The 25,503-nt window shown below is 39.3% G+C and overlaps 1 protein-coding gene and 1 long non-coding RNA gene across 2 annotated transcripts; one reads left to right on the top strand and one right to left on the bottom strand.

Moving 5' to 3' along the window:
- Positions 1 to 1,429: 1,429 nt before the first annotated feature.
- Positions 1,430 to 22,476, bottom strand: prokr1b (prokineticin receptor 1b). Its single transcript, XM_026279261.1, has 3 exons — positions 22,362 to 22,476; positions 20,512 to 21,097; positions 1,430 to 2,590 (listed from the first exon to the last, which is right to left on the bottom strand). Exons 2-3 carry the CDS (start codon positions 20,979 to 20,981, stop codon positions 1,873 to 1,875), a joined length of 1,188 nt encoding a protein of 395 aa, XP_026135046.1. The 5' UTR covers positions 20,982 to 21,097; positions 22,362 to 22,476; the 3' UTR covers positions 1,430 to 1,872.
- On the top strand, positions 3,031 to 10,432 carry LOC113113096 (uncharacterized). The gene is made up of 2 exons (XR_003293539.1): positions 3,031 to 3,124; positions 10,078 to 10,432. It is a non-coding gene; the product is annotated as an uncharacterized LOC113113096 (long non-coding RNA).
- Positions 22,477 to 25,503: the final 3,027 nt, after the last annotated feature.

Genomic DNA, 25,503 nt, shown 5'->3' with positions numbered 1-25,503 from the left:
AGTTTAAATGTTTAAATTTAAACTTTTGTAAAAAAAAAAAAAAATTGTCCAACATTGTATACACCTCAACACACCATAAAGGACTTACAAGTGCAATATATATTTAGTATAAGAGCAATCCCTTTATTAAGCAGCAGTTACGGTCCGGTATCATGTTAATCTTTATGTTATCTTTATAGTCTTGGTGTGAACAGACTTTAACTATATGCAACTGAAGATTCCCAGGCAATGTAATATCCTGGTTCTTTGATAAAGGCATTTGTTTATCTGTAACCACTTTGAATGTGGCTAATTCAATCAGAATTTAAGAGATTACTATTTATTCCATAATTGATCAAATGAATCCAGTTATACTGTGCACAGAAGTGAAATAGCACAAACATGAAAACTAAATAATTTTATAATTAAGAAGTTGTAGAGGGGTATGTGATTGCTGCTCTGAAGATTTTATTTCATGTATTTGTTTTATTTTTATTTATTTTTTCAGCTGCCTTCCATAATCCTGTGACAGGTTCAGTCAGGTTTAGACCATCTTCTGTGCATCATTGCAAATCTATGATAAACACATTGTTACAATTGTTTATGGGAATTGTTGGTTGGTTTTCTCTTTCTCTCTTTCTCTCTCTCTCTCTCTATGAGTGTGTGTGTGTGTGTGTGTGTGTGTGTGTGTGTGTGTGTGTGTGTGTGTTTTATATATTTTTAAGATTTAAGGAAATACAGTTTAGATGAGAGCTAAATGGTGGGTAATTGGTGTCAACATTTTGATGGCTTGACTTTATTGGACACAGCCAAGAGAACTGATGACAGATTAACTGCTATATAAAATAAAAATAAGAAAATATACAATTGTCTTGTGTAAGTTGCATTAAAATTCACTGCTATACTGCAAAGTAAATATGAAACAGATCTGATCCAGATTTAGACACTATGAGCTATTATTACACTGGTACATTACCACAATTCATATTATGATTCAAAAATCAGTTTGCATTTTGACAGAATCTATAAATTATGCATGAACTGTCCTTGGACCTTAGATAAATACTATGCTATAAAGAGCGAGCAGAAATATAACTTGTAGGTTATGCGAGATTGCACATCCTGACATTACCTCTAAACTGGTCGATATGACTCTACATTTCGAGGACTCTACATGACCCATGGATTGATTCTCAGGTTCTACTTTATTTGGCTAGAATGCATGCAGATACTGTACAAACCTACACAAACGACAGCAAAACAACCACATTTCAGAACCAAGTAAAGATACACTTTTACAGATAAAACATCCACTGATAAAGGACCTCACTAACCAGTTTTTAAATAATCTATATTATGTAACAGTAAACTAATGAGTGGTGGTTCAATGAGGGCATACAAATACTTCTGAAAACGATTGTATTTTGTTATTTTCAACAATCGAGCATTGCAGTTTTGTAAAAATCCCACTCATTTTCTTCATAGAGAAATTGATTTTTAACGATAAAATATGAACTTTCCATATGAAAATGTTTAATTTTTAATGTAAATAACTACACTACCCATAATACAGAATAAACCCTTCACCATTCAGAGAAAGCTGTTACCATGACAACATAGATCTGCAATTAAAAAGTTCAGCATACTGAACCATTCTCACAAAGCATTGCAAAAGGTGTTGATTCTCCTGACACATGTTTAAATGACTGGATCAAAATATTTTGCCAAAAAATGTTCTATACTTATAACCAATTAGTTATATATTGAACCATTACTTTGCAATTCTCGATGCTTTAAGGGATGAGTTACACATTACACATTACTAAAATATAACATCTGCCAGGCGATATTCATCTACAGAACCACACCCATAAGCAACATCATCAGTTCACTTTAATCATCTGTAATATGGGTGACATGAAAACCACTCAGCTCGACTCCTTTTCTACATTTGGTGAGTTGGGGATTGATGTCTGTCTCATCTGTGCTCTTCCTGGAGGTGTAGGTGGATTTCCAGCGAAGGAGAACGATCCTTTTGAAATATTTGACAGTGTTGTTCTTTACACTGACAAAGCAGAATGTGTTGATCATGCTGTTGCTCATGGCGATGCACTCTATAATGTAGAAAGCCACCAGGGAGTTCCTCTCTCGGGAGATGAGCGTGGGGTAGAAATCGCGCAGGATGGTGTAGCCATAGTATGGAGCCCAGCAGAGAATGTACGCTGTGAGAATGCCTATCAGCACCATGACAGTTTTCCTCCGACAGCGCAGACGTTTGCGGATCTGCTCAGTTTGGAAACCTGGCACACTCTTGAACCAGAGCTCTCTCGAAATGCTTAGATAGCACAGGGCCATGGTGAGCACTGGGCCCACAAACTCCACGGCAAAGATAAACAGGAAATATGAGCGATAGTACAGCTGCTGGTCCACCGTCCAGATCTGGGCGCAGAAGGTCTTGCTTCGGTTGGATCCATTGGGGACTTTGGTTGCGGACGCGAAGTAAGCAGAGGGAATGGAAATGAGCACTGGGACAATCCATACCCCAGTTATGAGACAGTATGCTGTCTGGTGCTTCATTCTGGGCCTCAAGGGATGAATGATGGCCATATACCTAAACACAACGACAACAATTAGTGGGATTTGTGGAAGATTTTTATTAGTAAAGTTTCAATTAATCAAGTATATAATCAATGTGAATCTAGCCATTTTTGTTTTAAAGTTATTCTATTAAACTCTTATAGGCCTAAAATCTAATAGAAGGTTGCCTACGCCCTGGAATGTACAGAGCTAATGAAAAGCATATGGTCAGACATACATTAAGGGCCTCCCCTCCCTTGTGATTTATGAAAAGTATAGTCTAAAGGAAAAGTTTTACTATGTGGAACCGCCCCATATAGGAATATATAAGGAGGAACGAAATACCATTCGAGAGATCTCCTTGCAAGGGGGCTCGACTTTGTTTTGCTTGAAATAAAGTCTTTTCTTCTGAGAGAAAAATCCCTGACTGAGTTTGATTCTTCTGAGAACCGGCAAAAGACACCACAAATTTGGCACCCCAGATGGGACTGGACAAGAGTGACAGAGTGGACAACCGCTTTTGAGCTGACCAATGATCAACACAACCGGGTGGCCACCATAAAACAAGGTAAGCATTTTTGCTTATAGAATTCGTTTGTGTTGGTTGAGGTCAGTTCTGAGTGGTAAGGACACTTAAAAACTACTCTTCCAAATTTAGAAAAAATAGGATATCCAAATTGAAAAAGGGGTTTTACTCCAGAAGAAATAACTGCATGCACATATTTTGTTTATTAATAGGAAAGCCTTGTAAGGTAACCTAGATTTAAAACAGAAATAGTGTAGGCAAAAAGGACATTGTAAAATCTGTGTTTATTGGATAGCTGTACCAAGTAGGACAGTGATAAACGGATAAGCAGATTAAGGAATCGCGAGAAAAAGTCCCACGGATACCGCTTTGAGAAAGTATAGGTGAAATTCTCAAAGGACAGAAATAGGGGGGCCCTTAAGGAGCTCTAGGAAGAGCTGTGTTTTGTTGTGTGGATGTATCTGTGTTCGGATGAATGAATTTGTGATTGGTGATGAATGTATGAACAAATAAATTCCGTATTGAGTGGGTAAGGGTTGAGCACCGTTCCTGGACCTTCACTTAAGTGTGAACTGGCAGAATTGGACTCAACCAATATCCACTTGAGAGGGATGAATGTATGATGAGCCTTGATAATAAAAGGACAATTAATGACTGATTATCCCTTAGATAAAGGGAAAAAGTATGCAAGCATAAGCACTCTGGCTCAATAAAGAGTGTAGCAAGTGTGAATGGGCTTAGGGAAATAGTATCAATAAAGTTTGAACCGAGATCTATAATAGAGTTTTGCATTTTGGATGTCTGTGTGAAAGGGGAGAACATTTTCTGAGCCCAGTCCAGTGGGGGTGAGAGCAAGGGAGGAAGTTCCCACATTAAAGTTTTAATACATGGGTGGACAAAAAAGGAAAGAAAAGTAAAAATAAAAATAAAGAATTATTGTTAGAAATAGTTATCTACAAAGTGATAATAAAATAGAGTAAATAAAATAGACAGTTAAATAACAATATAAATTTAAAAAGTGTAAACGCATTAGACAATAAAAAACTAAATTCAAAAGGGTATGACACATAAAAAAGAATAGAAAGTAGGGTAAAATGGGTAAAAAATAGTTAAATTCAGTAAAAGGAAAAGAAGAGATTGTAACCAAGTTACTATATAAAACTAAAAAGTTGATTTTTGGTGGTAATAATATAAATAAAGATATGGCAGCCACACCAGTGGAAATCATTGGATTAAAAAATCCACTGTGTAAAGCGCAAATAGACAAAATCTCAAAAAAATGGCAGAAGAGAACAAAAAATATGACAACAAAATGGCCAAAGGAAGGGACATTTGATGTGGCATTGTGTGAGGAAATGGAAACTCTGATAAAAAATTATAAAACTAAAAGCATCAATAGGAAAAAAGAAAAAAGAGAAACAAAAAGGGAAAAAGAGAAAGAAATACTTTCACTGTTTAAAAAAGAAGGTGAAGATATGTTGAAGAGTATAAAACAGGCTAGGAAAGTCCTGAAGGAGGCAGAGAAAGATAACATGAGAAAAGAAAAGAAATATGCAGACCCCCCTCCTTATCTGCCTTTAGCAGGAGAATTCCCAATACTCAAGGGAACCATGGAGGTAACAGGAGAACTAGAGTTAGAAGGGCAGTTAGAGATGGATGGTAGAGAGGAACCAGCTGTAAAAACACAGAGGCAAACCAGACAGGAAAGTGCAGAAGGTTTGCAACTTGACTGTTACAGACAAGCACGTACAGCGTTAGAAAAAATGAAAGCAAGTCAGGAAGATAAAACCTGGTTTGAGGAAGGATTAGAAAGAAAGCGGAGGGAAGATAGAGATATTGTAGCACAAGTACAAGCTTTGGAAGAAGAAATGGAAGAGAAAATTAGAGAATCAGGGAAGAAGATCAGAGAGGTAAATAAGTTGGAGAGAGGAAAGAGTAAGTTGTTCTACAGTAGTGAGGATGAGAATCAGGCAGAGGAGTTATTTGAGAACGGTAAATGGGAACAGGGCAGAGATAAAGGGACACTTAGACCACTGGCCGCACAGCTCCCAATTTTAATCAAGGGTGAGCAGGGACAGTATGTCCCCTGGGCTTCACAGGACCTCGAGGGGCTTGTCACTCGTCTTCCTGATATTCATGAGGGTGCAGGGAAATTCATTAAAGTGTTTGAAGAGGAAACAATGGGAAAGCTATTGGCAGTTGGAGATGTTAAAGCTCTGCTGGCTAAAATTATTGGAGGGACAAAGATGGATGAAATTCTTCTTACAACGACTCTAAACAGAGCAGTGAACTCTCACAATATGGATGGGATTGTTTTTGATGCATTCCGCCCAGCAGTATGGCAGGCATTGCGTGCGGAGTATCCGATCAGACTGAATCCTAAATCACTGAAGGGAGAAGGAATTGGAGATTTAGAGAATCCAACCACTTATGTCCAAAAAGAGCTGAAAAGGTGGAAACAAGAAACTGAGGGGGATCCCGAGGGAGACCCATTAATGTCAACCTTGTTTAGACAAGCTGTGATTGATGCTATGCCGCCAGCGGTAAAAAGCAAGCTGGAGGATGTGGTCGGTTTAACTTCTAAAACACACAAAGAGTTTTTAGATCATGTGACTCATGCAGTGGAACAGCAAAGAAAAAATGAACTAAAACTTAAGAGTCAAGAGAAAGAGTTACAACGTAAACTAACTCAATTACAGCTTGAAGAACTCACAAAGAAAAATAAGAAAAATATTCAAGCTTCAGTAACAAATGCAACAGCAGAACAAATGACTCTAGTACCTCCAGTAATTGCTCCACAACCTACTATTCAGTCAAGCCCACTTACAGCAGTCCCTCCAAATGAACACTTGAACTCTGTGCCCATAATAAATGTTTATACTCAACAGCCAGGACAAATGGGATGGAGAAAAAACCCCATACAGCAAAGAGGCAGAGGCAGAGGCAGAGGCAGAGACAGGCCTCCACCATTGTGCTGGGGTTGTGCGCAGCCCGGACACATCAAAGCTGACTGTCCAACACAACAATGGCCACAGCAACCTCAGGGTAGAAGGGAGATGAGCTGGCAACAGCCTACTCAGGGTCCAGTGCAGGGCCCAGTAAACCCTTGGGGAGGTCCCAATCCAGGCTATTAGGGGTGCCCAGAGAATCCTAAAGGGGAGAGTCAGCTTCCAATTTTATCAACAAAAGCTGATCAAGAGCCCATTATGCAGATTAAAATAGAGGGAGATACATTTCCATTTTTGGTTGATACGGGGGCAAATTTAACGTGCATTAATTTGAAATATGCTTCACATCTCCCCTTGTCTGGAAAATTTGCAAAGACAATAGGATTCTCGGGAAAAATGCAATTGATTCCCATAACAGCTCCAGTGTGTCTACAAACGAAAGATCAAAGTATAACAATGCCCATTCTGGTATCAAATCAAACTCCTATTAATTTGTTAGGAAGAGATGCATTATGTAAATTAGGACTACAAATTTGGTGTTCTCCAGAAGGTATATATATTGATTCAATAGGAACAGAAAAACAAATGATGGTTGCAGAGCCAAAAGCAAATGTTTTTTGGATAGGACAGATAGAACAAGATGTGAGACAGACGGTCAATAAATGGGGAAAGTTTATTGAAGCACAGATACCTGAAGCACAGCTATCAAAGTCAGAATTTCATTGCACAATGATGTATGATCAAGAAAGAGATGAAAATATAGAACAGAAATGGCAAAAAGAAACAAAAGGACAGCAGATTGAGATAGTCTCCCAGTACATCATCATAGGTAAGGAGGAGCAGCTTTAAACATACCAGAAAGTGAATTTGTCAAAAAATGGTTCAATGTAAATAACTCTGTCCCGCATATTGCAGTATATGTAGGAAGAAATTGGAAAGCAAAAGATTTAGGACCAATGATGAAAAGGGCAGAACAAAGCAAATGGGAATCAACAGAAAACCCATTGATTTTTCATTCAGCTGACAAAAATTACATCAAAATTCTGTGTGCAACCAGTTTGCTGGGAATTCCACAGGAAGTAGTTATCAGCCAAAAGAAAGTGACACAGATGACTACAGCATCTGATTTAATAAACACAAATGAGACTGAATTATTTAAGGAAATGGAGTGTCAGGTACCAACTGAACTATGGTCTCAACATGACACAGATATTGGATTAATAAAATCAGCAAATCCAGTAAGAGTTCAACTCAAACCAAATGCACGTCTGCCTAGAAAAGCACAATATCCTTTAAGGGCAGATGCGGAAGCAGGGATAAAGGACACAATTGAAGGCTTAGTGAAGGCAGGGGTATTGATAGAAACAACTAGTTACTGTAACACTCCAATTATGCCTGTAATCAAATCAGACAAAAATAGATGGCGACTTGTTCATGATTTACGAACAATAAATGAAATAACGGAAGATATGCCAGCTGAGGTACCAAACCCGCACACTTTACTGACAAATGTCCCTCCTGATGCCAAATACTTTACTGTAATTGATCTTTGCTCTGCCTACTTCAGTGTACCGCTTGCAGAAGAGAGTAAATATTTGTTCGCATTCACACATGCAAATAAGCAATATACATATTCTAGACTACCTCAGGGATATAAACATTCACCACATATATTCAACAAGATTTTGAAGGATGATTTAGAAGACCTTGTAATAGACGGTACACTATTACAATACATGGATGATTTAATTATCTGTTCTACCTCACTAGAACAATGTCACAAAGACTCAATTAAGGTGTTGACAAAATTAGCAGAAGGAGGACACAAGGTGTCTAAAAACAAATTGCAGTATTGCCAGCCTCAAGTGGAATACTTGGGAAGATTAATTGCATTTGGTACACGAGCTATAGCTCCAGCTCAGTTAGAAGGTATAAGTAAAACACCGTTACCTCAGACAGTAGGACAAATGATGACGTTTCTAGGAATGACAGGCTTTAGTGCCGATTGGATAGAGGACTATGCAGTAAAGACAGGGCCTTTGAGAGAAATGATGAAACAAGCAGGATTACAACATTTAAGAAATCCATTAAAATGGAACACAGATGCCTTACTAGCATTTGAAGCAATAAAAAAAGAATTACAACAGGCCCCTGCCCTGGGAATGGCAGAATATGATAAAATGTTTCATCTATATGTGGCAAATAGAGTTGATGGTTATGCATCAGCTGTATTAATGCAAGAGACCTGTAGTGGGAGGAAAAAACAGCCTATAGCATACTACAGCACAAAGTTAGACAATGTAGCCCAGGGATACCCACCATGTTACCAACAGGGTTTAGCTGCAGTGTATTATGCTTATGAAAAAGCATCCACAATAACTATGGGGTATCCAGTAACAATATATACCCATCACAAAGTTGTGGAATTAATAGAACAAGGGAAATTTGTTCTGACACAAGCTCGAATTCTAGCCTATTCCTCATTACTCACATATCCAGATGTTACCATTAAAAGATGCCATACAGTTAATCCGGCTGAATTAATTCCTTTGGCTTTCGAAGGAGAACCTCATGAGTGTGTGAATGAGTCCTTGGCATTTACTAGATTACGACCAGATCTAGAATCAATACCCATTACTGAAGCAGAAGTAACTTACTTTGTAGATGGTTCTAGCTTTAGGGATCACGAAGGAAATCATACAGGATATTCAGTAGTGAAGAAAAACAAAAAAGAATTTGAATCTGTGATATCACAACATTGTGTACAGCCCTGCTCTGCTCAATTAGCAGAATTAAAAGCTCTCACAACTGCATGTCAGTTAGCAAAAGGACAAACTGCTAACATTTTTACAGATTCAGCGTATGCTCATGGTGTATGTCATCTATTCGGAGCAGTGTGGAAACAAAGAGGTTTCAAAAAGAGTGATGGGACTCCCATCCAACATAGTGAACAAATAGGGCAATTGATTTCTGCTATGATGCTACCAAAACGACTAGCAATAATCAAATGTCAAGCACACAAGAAGGGAAATGACTATGTCATCAAAGGAAATAATGCAGCAGATCTAGAAGCTAAAAAAGCTTCAGGGTGTCAAGTAGCAGTATTAGCACCTGTTGTACTTATCGAGCCTCATCCTCAATTGGATGACATTATTCGAATACAACAACAAGCAGGCCCATATGAACAATCAATGTGGCATCAAAGGGGAGCTAAAAAAGACTCACAGGAGATCTGGCGTACACATGAAGGACACATTGTTGCACCTACTTCACTGTTGAATATTCTTATTACAGATGCACATGGTTTTGACCATTGTGCAAGGGGAGAAGTAGTAAGAAAAATTAAACAGCAAGGATATTGGTCTCCTTATTTATATGCAATGGTGGATGAATTTTTGGCCACATGTGAAGTATGTGCTAAATACAATGTAAGAAAAGGCATGGTGACACCAATAGGCCATATTCCAACACCTGAAGGCCCCTTTAAACATCTTGTATGTGATTATGTGGATATGATAAAGCGTGTACAAGGCAAAAGATACATGCTGGTTATCATAGACAGGTTTAGCAGGTGGGTGGAAGCAGTACCATCCGCGGATCTAGGAGCAGGAACTGTAATTAAATTTCTAACGAGAGAGGTAATTCCTAGATTTGGAATTCCATCAGAAATAAGTTCAGATAATGGGTCGGCATTCATACAAAAAACTGTGAAACAAGTGTTGCAACAATTAAGAATAAAACAGAGACTAGGATGCGTTTATAGACCTCAGTCACAAGGGATAGTGGAGAGAGTTAATGGAGTGATCAAGGCCAAAATAAACAAAATATGTGAAAGTACTAAACTTAATTGGATTGATGCATTACCGCTCGCACTAATGAGCTATCGCATGCAAACTAACAGGAACACACACTTAACACCGCATGAAATGCTTACGGGTCGACCCATGCCTGTGCCATATTGTAGAGGTCCCTATAAAGGACCGCCTCTAGAACAATTACAAATGGAACTTCGCTCTTATATGAAGAAACTAACTGCCATACATAAAGCTATCTATTTACAGGAAAAAAGAAAAGAGCCCAGTGAGGAATCGGAGACGGTCTGTCCAGTTGTTCCAGGGGACCAAGTTTATCTGAGGGTATTCCGGAGAAAATGGAATGAGCCCAGGAGAGAAGGACCCTACACAGTGGTGAGAGCTACCCCAACAGCAGTCCAAGTGGAGGGAAGCACAACCTGGTATCATCTAAACCACTGTACTAGAGTTCCCACAGGAAAGGCAGAAACAAAGGAAAGCAGACAATCAGACAATGCAGGAGAGAGCAATGAGGAAGAATCAGAGACACATGATGAAGTGCAAACTGACGAGAGCTCTTTCCTCCTGTCAGACAAACTGGAGAGGACAGAGAATCAGTCTGACAACATGTCTGAAGACCATCCTATGCCTAATGCATCTCATAATGCAGACTCAAACTCAACCGATAGAAAGCAACCTGACTTCCCTTCAATTGACTTTACAACCTTTGAACAAAAGTGACAATGTGATCAACTCAACAGAACCAATGGTAATCAAAAATCGTAGAGACATTGATTATGATGTTCAAGGTGATGAAGACGTAAGTCAAATTGATGCATTATGGGATACAGCCCAAAACAATGAATGGTATAAATGGGCAGCCTTTACAGCTAAAGAAACAGGAAAAGAAAATTGCTTGCTGTGCTCCAAATCTCCATTAAACAAAGTAGTAGCCATACCAAATCCATATGACTACCGAAAATGTGCCCAATTTGGGAGAAACTTTTGTCATTTAACAGATTTTACCAGGCCATATTGTATTGCTGAATGCCTTGGATTTTTAGGAAATCCTAAATTAACAGATTATTTCTTTAGACCACTCTGGGGATCCTGGTGTCAGTATTCAGATATAGGTCAAAATATAAAAATTGAAAAACAAAAAGTAGAGATTCCAAAATGGTACAGCATAGATTATAAACAAGAATATGAGTGTTTCCATAAACCAAAAGGAACCCAAGATGTGGGTAAATTCAAAGGAAGATGTGCTATTATTTGGTATATAGATAAGAAAAATTCTTGGAAATCAGGAGTTCCTTCTAGAGCTCCAGAACTTTTAGCATTCGGAACAACTAAAGGAAGTAAGATAGCACCTGAAAAATGTGAAAATCAAACTATAGCCTTACCTCCAATAGAAATTTATGAAGATCAATCATTAATAATAGCAGATTTCTTTTGGATCTGTGGAGGTGAAATATTATTGCCTTCTTTACCAGTTGGATGGAAAGGGATATGTGTAAGAGTACGGTTACTTCAAGAAGTTAGCATGGCACAATGGGGAACAGAACAGAGCACAAACAAGGAAGACAATAGAACTAAAAGAGGATACGAGCCAGACCCCAATGTATATTTAGACTCAATTGGACAGCCAAGAGGAATTCCTAATAAATTCAAGGCAAGAAGTGAAATAAAAGGAGGTTTTGAGTCTATCCTGGTTTGGATCACACCCAACAAAAATACAGAGTGGATTAATTATATCTATTATAATCAACAAAGATTCATTAATTATACTGATGAGGCCTTAACCTTATTAGGCGACCAAGTGCATGCAACAAGCAGAATGACATGGCAAAACAGACAGGCTCTTAATTGGCTCTTGGCAGACAAGGGAGGAGTTTGTGTTATGTTTGGAGATCAATGTTGTACATTCATCCCAAATAACACCGCCCCTGGAGGAGCTTTCAGTGAAGTTATGACAAAAATTAAAAAATTAAGAAATGAAATTACAACAAATGCCGGAAGAGACCAACACATTTGGGATTGGATTGATGTGAGATTTGGAGCATGGGGAGCATGGTTTGTTAAACTAGGAATGTTTTTAGGAGTTGCCATATTAATAGGAGGATTATTATTTTGCTGTGTATTACCTTTATTAAGATCATTAATCATCAATGCTACTGTTAAGCAAATGGGAGTGATAAAAGTCCCAAATAATCAACAAAGGATTATTGAAAAGAGTCTGGAGGAATATTATGAAGGATGGCTAAACAAACTGAACTTGAATGAGCAAACTTTGGACGATAGTTCTATTGACTCTGAGGATGTTGAAGATGTCTAAGGGTGAACCATACCCTGGATATAAGTGCCAGTTGAACTTTGGCCCAGGGAGGCTCTCTACGATACATAAGGTATCTGAGCTGAAGATCAACTTTTATAATCTTGTGATATTCAATTATTGATGTAATGTATGTATTTTATGTCTTTTATACATAACTGTGATAACCACAGGCAAGTGCTGAACCAATTACACGCTCACGCTTTTAACATTGTGTACTATTAAAGAAGGAATTTGGGAGACTGGATCTTTTACTCCCTCCTCGTCAAATAAGGAGAGAGATGTTTGGTCCAGTAATCCCTCAGAGTGGAATTCCATAATCTAGTCACTGGGGATAATACAATGTGACTTATTTAGTCACTAGGTAGTATAACTAATATGACTGGATTATGGAGTAGCACTCTGGATAAGAATAATCAAATGTGAGACTTATTAAGTCTCAAAGGGGAGAATATGTGGAAGATTTTTATTAGTAAAGTTTCAATTAATCAAGTATATAATCAATGTGAATCTAGCCATTTTTGTTTTAAAGTTATTCTATTAAACTCTTATAGGCCTAAAATCTAATAGAAGGTTGCCTACGCCCTGGAATGTACAGAGCTAATGAAAAGCATATGGTCAGACATACATTAAGGGCCTCCCCTCCCTTGTGATTTATGAAAAGTATAGTCTAAAGGAAAAGTTTTACTATGTGGAACCGCCCCATATAGGAATATATAAGGAGGAACGAAATACCATTCGAGAGATCTCCTTGCAAGGGGGCTCGACTTTGTTTTGCTTGAAATAAAGTCTTTTCTTCTGAGAGAAAAATCCCTGACTGAGTTTGATTCTTCTGAGAACCGGCAAAAGACACCACAGATTCAATTCAATTTCCTTTCTCTATGGGGCAAATTCACTATAAACCTTCATTTTAAACACTTAGAATCATGTTGAATCAGTTACTGTCTAACAGTTGCACTGGTTTAGTGCTGTGCCATGCACATTTACATTCAGTCATAGTCACTGTTTTATGTCATGATATGTGAGTTTAGATGTCAATGGTTGATGCCAAGTAGTGGTGGTGGACAATAATGTAATATTTTAATTTTAGAGTACTTTATTTTTTGACAATTTTTCCTTTTAATTCACTACATCACAAAGCATAATGTCATACTTTTTACTCCAATATATTTCAAAAAATTAAGTTGTTCCTAGATATTTTTAACTTAAAATATAACCATCCCCATTTGCAGATGCAAGATCATTCTCTCAGTAATGAGCTGATTCTTAACAAACAAAGAAAAAAAAAAACCTTATGTAACTTTTTGTTTAGATTACATCATGTAACCCTAATTTCCTGCAGGAGGGAACTAAGGTGTTATGTCGACCCAAACGATAGGGCTCTCACTTGGGAGCCCCAGTCACTATTGAACATTATATAAAATGGCCAATGACTGGCGAGTGGAATTTGCATCACTCCTCATACATACAGTTAATTAAGATGGAAGCATGCATCTACTCATTTAGGTTGGTGCTGAAAAAGCATCCCGGCATTGAGTATAGTTTAAGGTTGTGGCTTGAGGGGTGTTACATCTCCATTTCCTTCTTCATTTAGTCACACTAACCTGTGTTGACAGAGGTCTGTTAAGGGAAAGTCAATGGGTTTTCTAAGGGAAACTGTACCTTGGAAACTACATACAGGACCACCCAAAGGGAATCACATGTATGGGCACCTGGTACAGTACAGTGGGTGACAAAGGCATATGACACAAGTACAGAACCTGGCAAGTGCCACAGGGTGCTGGGGGAAATCAAACAGAGTTCACCCTACAGGGGAAATATACTAGAAGAAGATAAAGCACACATATCCTCCAACCAGAAGAATGGCACTGCAAGGGAGAAACTGAGCCAATCCTCCCACAAATTACCTGTTTAAACCCAACACATGGGAAGAAACTGGTGCAAATACGCAGAAGCATTGGGTGTCACCCAGTCCAGAGCTCTTCAGATGCCTTTCTAGAGAGGTGTTGTGTGCTAATGCCCAGGAAAAGGCCAAACTCTGATTGGAATGAGCTCTCGTCCTTAAAGGGGGCAGGAGTGGTGGGAACTTTGGGTATCCTCAGGGGTCTTCTCGCTGAGTAGAACATCAATCAATAAACAGACTCCATTTCAGAGCATAAGCCTGCCTAGTACAAGGGGCTCTAGTCTGTTGTAGTACCTGTGACAAGCCTGTGAAATCTACCGCGTCCCATGCAGAATCCAAATATGCTGGTTTCAGAGATAGATATACAGCTTCCAGATGGTGCCCTGCCCCAGAGAAAAGGGGTCTTTCTTCAGTGGAATTCTCCAACGACGGCTGTCATGAGAACATGAGTTTGGTCTGTGTCTTTGCAAGGAAACTCACTAGGGACTTAAAGGGAGGATTCCGGGGAAGCAAACAGATTTTCCTGTGTTTCCCCGAATCAACTGCAAATGAGCTGAACTACCTGGGGAGGGTAAGCTGCCATGAGAGTGCTTTGGCTGCATGTTTGAGCTCCCCCGAAACATAAATGGCACACAGTGATTTGAACTGCATCGGCCTCCAAAGGAGAAGGCGGGCGAAATGTGACATCCATGAGAGCGTACTCCCCCTTGATGGTTGATGTATGCAACTGTCACAATTTTGTGTGACGGACAAGTACATGCTTGCCTTGTAGCAGTGGTTGAATCCAGCAAAGGGCAATTAGTACTGCCAGCAACTCGAGGCAATTAATATGCCACTGCAGGGTGTCTGTATTGTTAGAATAACAATATACCTCGACACTTGCTCCAAGGGCACCTCCACCCAAAGAAAAGCAAGCTCTGTCCAGTGCCATGCCCATCTCAGGACTCAGCTGTGCAGCCAGTGCTGAAGCAGTCTCATATGTAGCAATCCAAGTGGTGTTTTCCATAGCGGCAGATGCCATATGCCCCAGGAGCCTTTGAAATTGTAGATCTCAAGAGCTAATATAACCCAGTTGAGGACTCAGATCCTCTTCGCAAAAAACAATGTGCTTTTGCATCAACATCTTGTGTGGAAGACTGTGAAGAGACTGATTCAAGACTCATAGATCCAGTGTAGGTCATAGCCCAGTATTCTTGGATACGATAAAGTTAAGTCTGTAAAACCCAGACTCCATCTCAACTGGAGGGACAGGCTTTATTGCATCCTTTTCCAGGAGGACTTCAATCTCCTCATACATGGCAGGGGAATCTCTGAAAGCAGCACCAGAGAGGCGATCTCTATCTCATACCCTATGTGCTGCAGAGGGAAGAGTTCACAACCATGGAAGCTTAGCTTCTTAAATTAAAGGCAGAGAAGGAGCTCTTACCTGGTTCCCCAAAACCCACAGTCAAATGGCAAGGGAAGCATGAGGACACAAAGCATTCTACATCCGCATACTCTTGGCCTGTGGTGAAGAAAAGCATCGTAACTGACAGGGAGGAATGTTGACTTTGTTGGTGTCCTGCTACAGCTATACAGTATTTCAGCTAAGTTCAGCCATAGATGGTGCTCCTGGACTACCATTTGTAGACATCACCTGCCCAAGCAACCATGCCATGACCTTCATCACTCTGAGATGGGAGCCGCAGATGATTACTCCAAGTGACGATGTTTTGCAGGCACAAGTGCACCACAACCACATACTTCACTTGGGGAATGTCCACATACCCGCTGCCTGCCCCGCCATCAATGGTAGTGAGGAGGAAAGAGCTCAAAAGTGACCGGGTCGTGTAAGCTGCCTTCCACGTTTTAGTGAGCTTTTCATTAACCTTTGGGTAGAAAGGCACTTCCGGGTCTCAGATACCAACCATCCAGCCTTGAGAGCTAGGGGATGGAGGTGCAATTGCCAGGAGGGTGCTAAACAAAATCTTCACCATCAGATGACAAAAGCTCCTCCTCTGATGCTACGATAAACATCTTATGCTCATCTGTAGCCATCTGTAGGACCGGCACCTTCACCCAGGGGCTCAACAGCGCTACGTTGCTTAAAACAGCTAAGACCAGCCGACCAGCATAGGTTGGTTTTAGTTGTTTTTTCAACACTGGGGAAAAACCACACTCTTCATGTGATATAGATTAACTATATTAATGTCACCCATTCCCTCAGCCACACACTTTGCACACAACCACTCCAATTCACCTGACTATTAACTCACCTCACCTGTTTCACCTCATTATCCACCACATATAAGTGTATAAGCAATAAACTTAACTGTTGGATTTAAAGGTCCCCTTCTTCATGATTCCATGTTTTAAACTTTAGTTAGTGTGTAATGTTGTTGTTAGAGTATAAATAATATCTGTAAAATTCTAAAGCTCAAAGTTCAATGCCAAGCAGAGATATTTTATTTAACAGAATTTGCCTACAAAAAACGACCCGTTTGGACTACAGCCCTCTAGTTCCTGCAGTAATGACGTCACTAAAACAGTTTTTTGACTACCCTCCGCCCGCATGAATTCACAAAAAGGGGGGCGTTGTCTTGTCGTGCTCCAACGGAGAAGAAGGAACAGCTGCGTTTGTGTTTGTCGCCATGTCATTGAAATGCTGTTATTTTCATCTCTGAGTCCAGTCATCTTTGTTTTGGCTTCCCAGGGATGCTGTACTTGGAGATTAATGGTTACAATTTATGTTTAACTCGGTTCCCGAAAATTATAATCCACATGCAAACTATGTGCAGCACATTTTGCTGAGGACAACTTCCTCAATCTCAATCAGTTTAATGCCGGATTCGTACAAAGATTATTCTTGAAAGATGGAGCAGTTCCTTCTTTGTCTGGAGAAGGCGTTGTTTATGGACCACAACCGGTAAGTGTATTTTATTATTGTTGGTATTATTAAGTTGGTGCGTTTAACAGTTTCTGTAACTAACTACAAAAAGGGCACCACTCTTTAGCTTTGTTCACTAGATGTTAGGGCTGTGCAAAAAAACGAATGTGATTTTCATGCGCATCTCGTCAGTAAAAACGCTCCTGTGATTATAAGTACATCTCCAGCACATGCTCCTGCCCACTTGCCTCTCAAAACTAGCCCAATTGCGTTACCAGGAGGGCCGCCTGGTAAAACAATCAAAGCTTCAAAAAAGCGCGAAAAACGGGACCTTTAACTTCTCTGACTTTGCCTCCTGTTTGATGACCATTAAATTATATAAATATAAAAGACACGCAGAGCCATTTTTGCTGCCTACAATTTAGAATTACTTGAATGTTGATTATTCTAAATGCGTTTTAATTGACTAAATCATGTAATGTATGTGTACACTTTCTCTGTATGTCTTTTTATTTTTTTATCTAGTCGATAGTGTCAGATTGCACATCATTAAAACAACACTTAGCATGTTATCACAGACAATATCGTACACACCGGCCTAGACGTGAGGGGAAAATGCACCATATGCAGATGTGCAAGCACTTATTTGGACATGAGCAAAGTGGATTTTTAGGAGTTTAACTTGCAAGCACCAGACCAGGGATTCGTCAAACCTTCTTTCTTGCAGTCTGTGTTCTTCCGACTTTATTCTCATGGTAAGTAACGAATATGCTTTGGGGAAATGTATTGGAGTATAAGTATACATTTTAATTTGGAAATATAGTGGAGTAAAATTCAAAGTTGACAGAAATATAAAAACTGAAGTAAAGTATATATTCTCCCAAAAAGTACTCAAGTACTGTAAATGTTATTATTTCATTAAACTACACCACTGCTTATTTGTAGAACAACATATAAATATCTGCACTAATAGACACTAAATGACCAGTCTGACTAGTACTGGCTAGAATAAATAATACAAATGGTTCATTGATCAGTACTTTTTACTTTTAATATACTTAAAGGTTTAGTTCACCCAGACAACGCAGACTAAATGAGTCATTTTTTTTTTTTTTTTTGTACCAAATTGTATTTTCGATGCTTCAACAAATTCTAATTGACCCTCTGATGTCACATGGACTACTTTGATGATGTTTTTCTTACCTTTCTGCACATGGACAGTATACAGTACACACAGTTTCAGTGGAGGGACTGAGAGCTCTCGGACTAAATCTAAAAAAATCTTAAACTGTGTTGTGAAGATGAACGGAGGTCTTACTGGTTTGGACATTGCCAGCACTGATGTTTCCCTCAGGAAATACTAATCTAGTTCAATGTGTTCCATTTTTCTTATTTAAAGATTTCTATCAGTAGACCAGATGCTTATGCATATGTAAGTCATACATAATTGAATTTTGCTTAATTATGTACTGTCATTAGAGTCAAGTCAAACGGCAGATTCAATTATAAGTGGTTATACGCTTATCTCATTATCACAGTTTTAAGGAAGTCTGGGATACAAACTTGTCCTGTCAAAATGGAACTGTGTTAAAAATGACTCCTGGGGAACTTCAAAAGTTGTTTGGCTTTAAAAAGATCAAATGCTTCTGACATCTAGCTGCTGTAGAGATAGTACAGAATCCGTAATGTACTGTTTATTCTCTTATTTTAGCAAAATTGTAGTTCTCTGGTATAGGACAAAGTCAATCATTAATATTGTCTATATTTCAACATATTTGATTCCATCTCAAGTTGTTTGAGTAGGGTTAAGTAAAGAGCACATAATTGTTGTTTCCTCTGGCAATATTTTGTACCTTCATAGGGAAAGGTTGATAAAAAATCCCACAAAGAGATAGCATTTTAAACAGTTTCTTGAGTGCCCGAAGAGATCCACTCCCATTATTAAAGAAATATTCCAAGCAGTCCTACATATGTCACCATTAGCACCGTCTCTACATTCTGACATGGGTCTAGAGATTTTATTGAATAAAACATAGTTCAGACTCAAAATTGTGAATGGATGTGACGTGTTCGAAGCTATTAAACACACAGTTGTGACAACACATCTGAAAAGTTTGGTCACACTTTCTATGAAGCCTGTATTTATAATGTTTTATAAAGCTGTATTGTAATAGATGTATAATTCCTTATAAAACACTTAGTAGAACAATACACAGTAGTACATTATGAAGGATCAAATTAATTATTTTTGGCTATAACTTCTAAGAGTATGATGATTTTTAACCATTTAAGTCATCAATAAATTAGTCTGATATCTTAACATTAGGATCTGCACAGTTTCTTACTACATCTTATGAGTGGTTAGGAGTGTTTCTTCACACCTGTGAAGTCAATGTGAATTTGGTAACCATTTTACATGCGAAACAATAAAATATGGTTTGAGGACATTAAAATTAGTAATGTTCATAGCAATTGTGTCATAACCCATTGATGATATCTTAAGGCTGTTTTAAAAAAGACTTAACTAGGTTACATTACTCAAAGCAAAGACCACTAATAAATATTACCACATTATGAAGCCAAGAAGACCTCTAATGGTTTGTATCTCATGACGCAGTGAGATACTGTGCAGATCTTGAACAATGTCAAAATATAAGGCTTGTAATGAATTTTGCGTACATTATAATGCCTTAAGAATACCAATATAATGCATTCCAAATAAAGGCTTCATATAAACTATAACCAAAAGTTAATCTAAACATTTTAATGTTTAATGTTGTTCCAAACCTTTATGCTGTTTTTGTTTAAAACTTTGACATCAAGCCAGAAATGGTGCATTTTAATGAATGCAGATGTGAATGAGATTTCAGACTTTGGAAGACGGGAAGATTGTGGGTGAATAAAAGCATACATTTTGGTTTCCTTATGACACAAATCTATTGTATGACATCAGAAGACAGCATACTCATGAACACGCACCACACAAAGTTTTTAAGCTATTTATGTGCTGCTTTTATGAATTTTTACACCTTGGAAAAGAGCTGCATAATGATTCTTCAAAAATTCTCCTTTTATGAGCGACACAAAAAAAAAAAAACATATGGTTTTAGAAAAAACTGCAAACATGAGACAAATTATATTCTGGGGCTGATCCATTGTTCGACAACTGTAAAAAGCTTTTAGCCAGGCTAATGATTTATTTTGTATTGTTGTGTATTTTACTTTAGGGTAAATAACTCAAAGCCTCTCAGATGACTTATTGCTTTAATTTACAGCTTTCAGGCTGAAACCTTATAGCCTTTATATGTTTTCAAGTACAGCTAGTGAAGACGCTCACTTGATTTGTTGCCAATAACAGATAATGCACAGTGGATTATTAAATCCTACTAAATTACTGGAAAGCTTTTGTTGAAAAGTAGGAAACATTTTCTCACAATCATCTATTTGAGCAGTACATTGTAAAGTGCTTTGTTCAGAAAGCTCAGTGCATAATGCATGAATCTGAAAGTCAACAATATTTTGCCCAAGGCTTTCCTTTTCCTCTCAACTGTCTAGCGGGAGTGAGGTACGATATCTAAATCACACCAACCTGTCAACGGCGATGGCCAGTAAGGCATTGGTAGACACATAGAGAGACACAGTCCTTAGGTAGTTGACGGAGGCACACAACACTTTGCCATGATCCCAGGAGAGCTGCTTGACCACGTAATAATCCACCAAGAAAGGGCAGCAGACCACGGCCACTATGAAGTCAGAGATGGCCAGGTTGGCGATCAGCAGGTTGGTGAGGTTCCTGAGTTTTTTATAACGGGCCAGAGTGGCTATGAAGAGCAAGTTGCCGAAGCCGCACACCAGAATGATGCAGACGAGCACGGCTCCGATGACGATGGTGGCCACGAAGTAGGCCAGTCCTTGCGTGGTGTCCGGCATCTCATCTGCAGGAACACCATAGTCCATGTCGTAGAAGTCTGTGTAAGTGTCGTGAACGTCTAGAACGGGCACCTGACTATGAGGGTTCACAAAGACGGCTGCCAAGTGACTGATGTTTGCATCCTCCATGGCAAGGATTCAAGAGAAGCTAGTTGGCGCTGCTGATTTCTGATGGGTTTCTGGTGTCAAAAAGTTCACTAATCTTTTTCTAACAGTCAATGGTCATGACCCAGGAATGTTCTTGTCTTGGTTTCAGATTGCATTTCCAGTAGAAGAAAGCAGGAGACAAGCCACATATGAAACACAAAACATAAACACTGAAATGTTTTCATGATAACTGAAAAATATTGTGCAAAAATAATATTATCTCTATCTGATTTTAAAAAGCAGTTCACTCAAAAATAAAACATGTCACTGAGAAAGAGAAAGAGTCTTATTCAAAAGAAAATCTGTTTACAAAAGCATTTGAATTAACTCATCGACTCATTTAATAACTATAATTTCTGTTTTGCACATTAAGCAACCACATGGTTTCAGGAGAACAAACAATATAGTTTTTATGATGCCTTTAGTTTCTTGAAAGCCTCTTTTGCCCCTCACTATAACCATATAAAAAAGCGAAAACATTATTATTATTCACAGTTTCATCTTTTGTGTTCGAAGAAAGAAAGTCATTTCAAGTTTTAGACGGCCATGGGGGTGACTAAATAATCATAGATATTTAGAAAATAATAAATAAATCAATAAAGCGGCAATAATATCATTTGCAAAACAAAAACTTTTAGGTTGTAAAAAACTCAATTTTGAAAATGTCTCTCTCTTTAAACAGATCAAGTTCTTGCAATAAGAGACTTTGACTATATACTGTACACTCAATATTAAAAGAGTGTGATGTTTATTTCAAAGCAGAAATAAATTTAATTTTCCATTATTTAGCATTTTGCCGTCTTGGCACCACCACAACATGCAATATCCTATAAACATTCTGCTTTCACTTTACATGAAACATGCATAAACAATGCATTAAAAGGTATTTAAACTGCCTTATGATAGGCTACATAATGTAATGCTTTATATATTTTCATAAATAATTGTAATTACGGTCTTAATACATCATATTTTCATAGCTTTTAAATGATAAATAGTATGATGCATTATAACAGATGATATAAGGATTTTGTCATGATGCACCATATGCTTTAATGGTATAATCAGAAGGGGTATCATGATGTACATAGTCGTTCTTTCAATTTTAGTTTTCTTGTAATAAAAATAAATAAATCTGACTGCTGCCCTTTACCTTAATTGCATTAGAGACGTTTATGCTGCAAGCTGTTCTTGAAGTAAAATAGCACTAATAGAAATCAATATTTTAAATATTACACAGTTTGAGAGGCAACAAATACAACTAATCATTTAGCACTGTGTCCAACATGAAATATAAATATGACCCTGTGCCAAACGATTAAGTTTTTTTTTTTTTTTATCCCGTGTTGTGAATAAACTTACCGACTTTCAGGAGTTGAGAGACGCGTGTCATGTCGACGGAGATGTGATGTCTCATCTGTGTAATTTACATACAGATGCGTGCAGCGCGCGAGTCCTTCACACACATCAGCGTGCTCTCTCCCTCTTGTGGCAAATGTGAAAGTCAGATCATTGACGTCTTTAGTCCTCGAGCGCGGGTTCCTCCCAGTTGTTCTCTGTGCAGGTGTGCAAATTCAAGAGCCTCTGCAATATGGCAAATTACATCAGCTGCATTTATTCAGTTAAAAGCGCAGTTTGCAAGTAGTTTGCTCGTTTTCTGCCGTCGGATCTTAAAAAAAAATAAATAAAAAATCCAATCTTCGCAACCTTTTTATTAGTCATCTGCTGGGAACCTAAATGCAACCTGACTATTCAACATTTTCCTAGTAATATTAGATTTTTTTGAACAAATACAGGATGTTACAAACCAATCATTTCTTCTTAGACTAAGCAGTGATCATTCAGAGCCACTTCATCCAGTTCTTCTGACATTAAACTGAAGTATTCAAACAGTTACATTGTGTGACCCACTGTAATTAAAGCGATGCTACTCTTTGACATTAGCGATGTATTATATATATATATATATATATATATATATATATATATATATATATATATATATATATATATATATATTTATATATATATATATATATTATAATAATAATAATTATTATTATATTTTTTTTAATGAAAGTCTATGAGGAAAAAAAGGAGAGTAAAGCCTTAGAGTCAGTGTTCAATGTTCAGAAACTATTACTGTCACGGTTTATGAATGCACCGTCTCCTGGCAGCAGCAGCTGCAGCTCATTCCACAAAGCCTACTTAATGCCCTGTCTTTCGTCTCTTGTTTGTCAGATCGTTGTTTGAGGTCCTCCGTGCTACATGTCTGTCTTCCACCAGCTCTACTTCATCGTGTCTTGTTCCAGTTCGGTCACCCTTGGATTAACCAGTCATCGCCACGGATTAACCACCACCACCATCTCCACCAGGGCACTCAAACATCTCCTCACCTGTCTGTGATGCCATCGAGGTCCCTGCTTCACCCACCATCATCTACTTACCATTACTCAACTCAATAAATATCTATTACTCGCATCTGCATCCTGTCCTCACTCACAGCTGTTACAGAACGATCTGACCAAACATGGAGGCAGCGAGTAACCCTTCATCTGCCTTGGAGGAATTTCTCAGCACCAGTGCTCGGAGGATGGACTCCCAGGAGAGGAATCTTAACGACACTGGTCGCACAGTTCAGGATTTGTCTGAGCTCACCCAACAACTACAACTTCTACGAGTTCCCACTGCGCCGCTCACATCGCCCTTTCTCCCACACCACCGGAGACCCCCTCCCAGCCGGAACCACATCTCCCCATTCCGGAATCCTACTCGGGTGAGCCAAACTTTTGTAGAGCTTTCTTAACCCGATGCGATATGCATTTCTCTCTTCAACCTAGAACCTTCTCCAATGAACGAGCCAAGGTGACATTTGTACTGACCCTGCTCACTGGAAGGGCGGCATTATGGGGAAGGGCGGTGTGGGAAAATCAAGATCCATGCTGCGCCTCGGTCCAGACACTCTCCGCCGAGATGAGGCGGGTCTTTGATCGGGCCATCGCCGGGAGAGAGGTGGCAAGGATGCTTGCCAAATTGCGTCAGGGTGAAAGATCCATCTTTGACTATTCCATTGAGTTCCGTACCCTGGCGGTGGAGTGTCATTGGAACGAGGAGGCGCAGTGGGACATGTTCCTGCATGGGCTGGCTGATCGCTTCCAGAAGGAGATCTACACTCTGGACCTTCCTACCTCACTCAATGGGCTCATCAAATTGGCGCTGAGGGTAGATACATGTCTGGGACCGGTCATCACGCCTACATCTGTCCGGTAAAAGGCCAGACCCTGTAGTAAGTATGAGGTATGCTTATCATTTGGTCTGCATCAGGGAGGGGGATAAATGGAAGACCGTTTTTAACACCCCCAGGGGCACTTTGAATACTTGGTCATGCCCTTTGGGCTCTCCAACTCCCCAGTGGTCTTCCAGGCATTCGTCAACGAGTGCTGCGAGATATGATTGATCAATTCATATAGGTCTACCTGGACGACATATTGATTTTTTCCTCTTGTCTTTAGGAATACGTGCAGCACGTTCGACAAATGCTTCAGAGATTGCTAGAGAATTGGCTTTTTGTCAAGGCGGAGAAATGTGAGTTTAATGCACTGTCTGTTCCGTTTCTTGGGTATATCGTGTCTACTGAGGGAATCCGCATGGATCCAGAGAAAGTTAAGGCTGTGGTAGAGTGGCCAAGTCCAGATTCCTGTAAGGCCCTACAGAGGTTTCGGGGGTTCGGCAACTTCTACTGGTGTTTTATTCGCAACTTCAGCCAACTAGCTGCACCTCTGACCGCCTTGACCTCCCCCAAAACTACGTTCAGGTGGTCAGACACACCCGAGGCTGTGTTTGCCAAACTGAAGAGCTGCTTCGTTTCAGCCCCTATCCTGATCACCCCTGACCCTTCACGTCAGTTTGTGGTGTAGGTCAACGCGTCGGAGGTGGGGGTAGGGGCGTTGTTATCTCAACGTTCTCCCTCAGACGACAAGGTGCACCCATGCGCGTTTTCCTCTTATCGATTATCCCCTGCTGAACGCAACTATGATATTGGTAACCGAGAATTGTTGGCAGTCAAGATGGCATTGGAGGAGTGGCGCCACTGGTTAGGATGATCGGGGGTTCCTTTTATAGTATGGACCGACCACAAGAATTTAGAATATATTAGTATTGCCAAAAGATTGAACTCCAGGCAGGCTCGGTGGGCACTTTTTTTTCGGACGTTTTGACTTTACTCTCTCGTACCGCCCGGGTTCCAAAAATATTAAACCTGATTCTTTGTCACGTATTTTTGACTGTTCCGAACGCCCGTCCACTCCCGAGTGCATTTTCCCTGAGACATTAGTGGTCTCCACACTCACATGGGAGATCGAATCGAAGGTCAAGACAGCCTTAGGGGTAATGCCTCCGCCCGGGTGGCCACCAATTCGATTATTTGTGCCGGAGGGATCACGGTCCAACGTCATCCAGTGGGGGCATTGCTCTAATGTGGCTTGTCATCCAGGAGTTAACCATA

Source organism: Carassius auratus, chromosome 13, assembly GCF_003368295.1.
Source record: "Carassius auratus strain Wakin chromosome 13, ASM336829v1, whole genome shotgun sequence".
Lineage (NCBI taxonomy): Eukaryota > Metazoa > Chordata > Actinopteri > Cypriniformes > Cyprinidae > Carassius > Carassius auratus.
This window is presented reverse-complemented; position numbering and strand designations above follow the sequence as displayed.

What these genes read in the sequence shown, in the direction of transcription:
- prokr1b (XM_026279261.1), bottom strand. Translation starts at nt 20,981, where the DNA reads ATGGAGGATGCAAACATCAGTCACTTGGCAGCCGTCTTTGTGAACCCT. An exon ending in CTGGCCATCGCCGTTGACAG is followed by an intron (nt 2,591 to 20,511) that starts GTTGGTGTGATT and finishes CGTTGTGTTTAG; the next exon opens with GTATATGGCCATCATTCATC.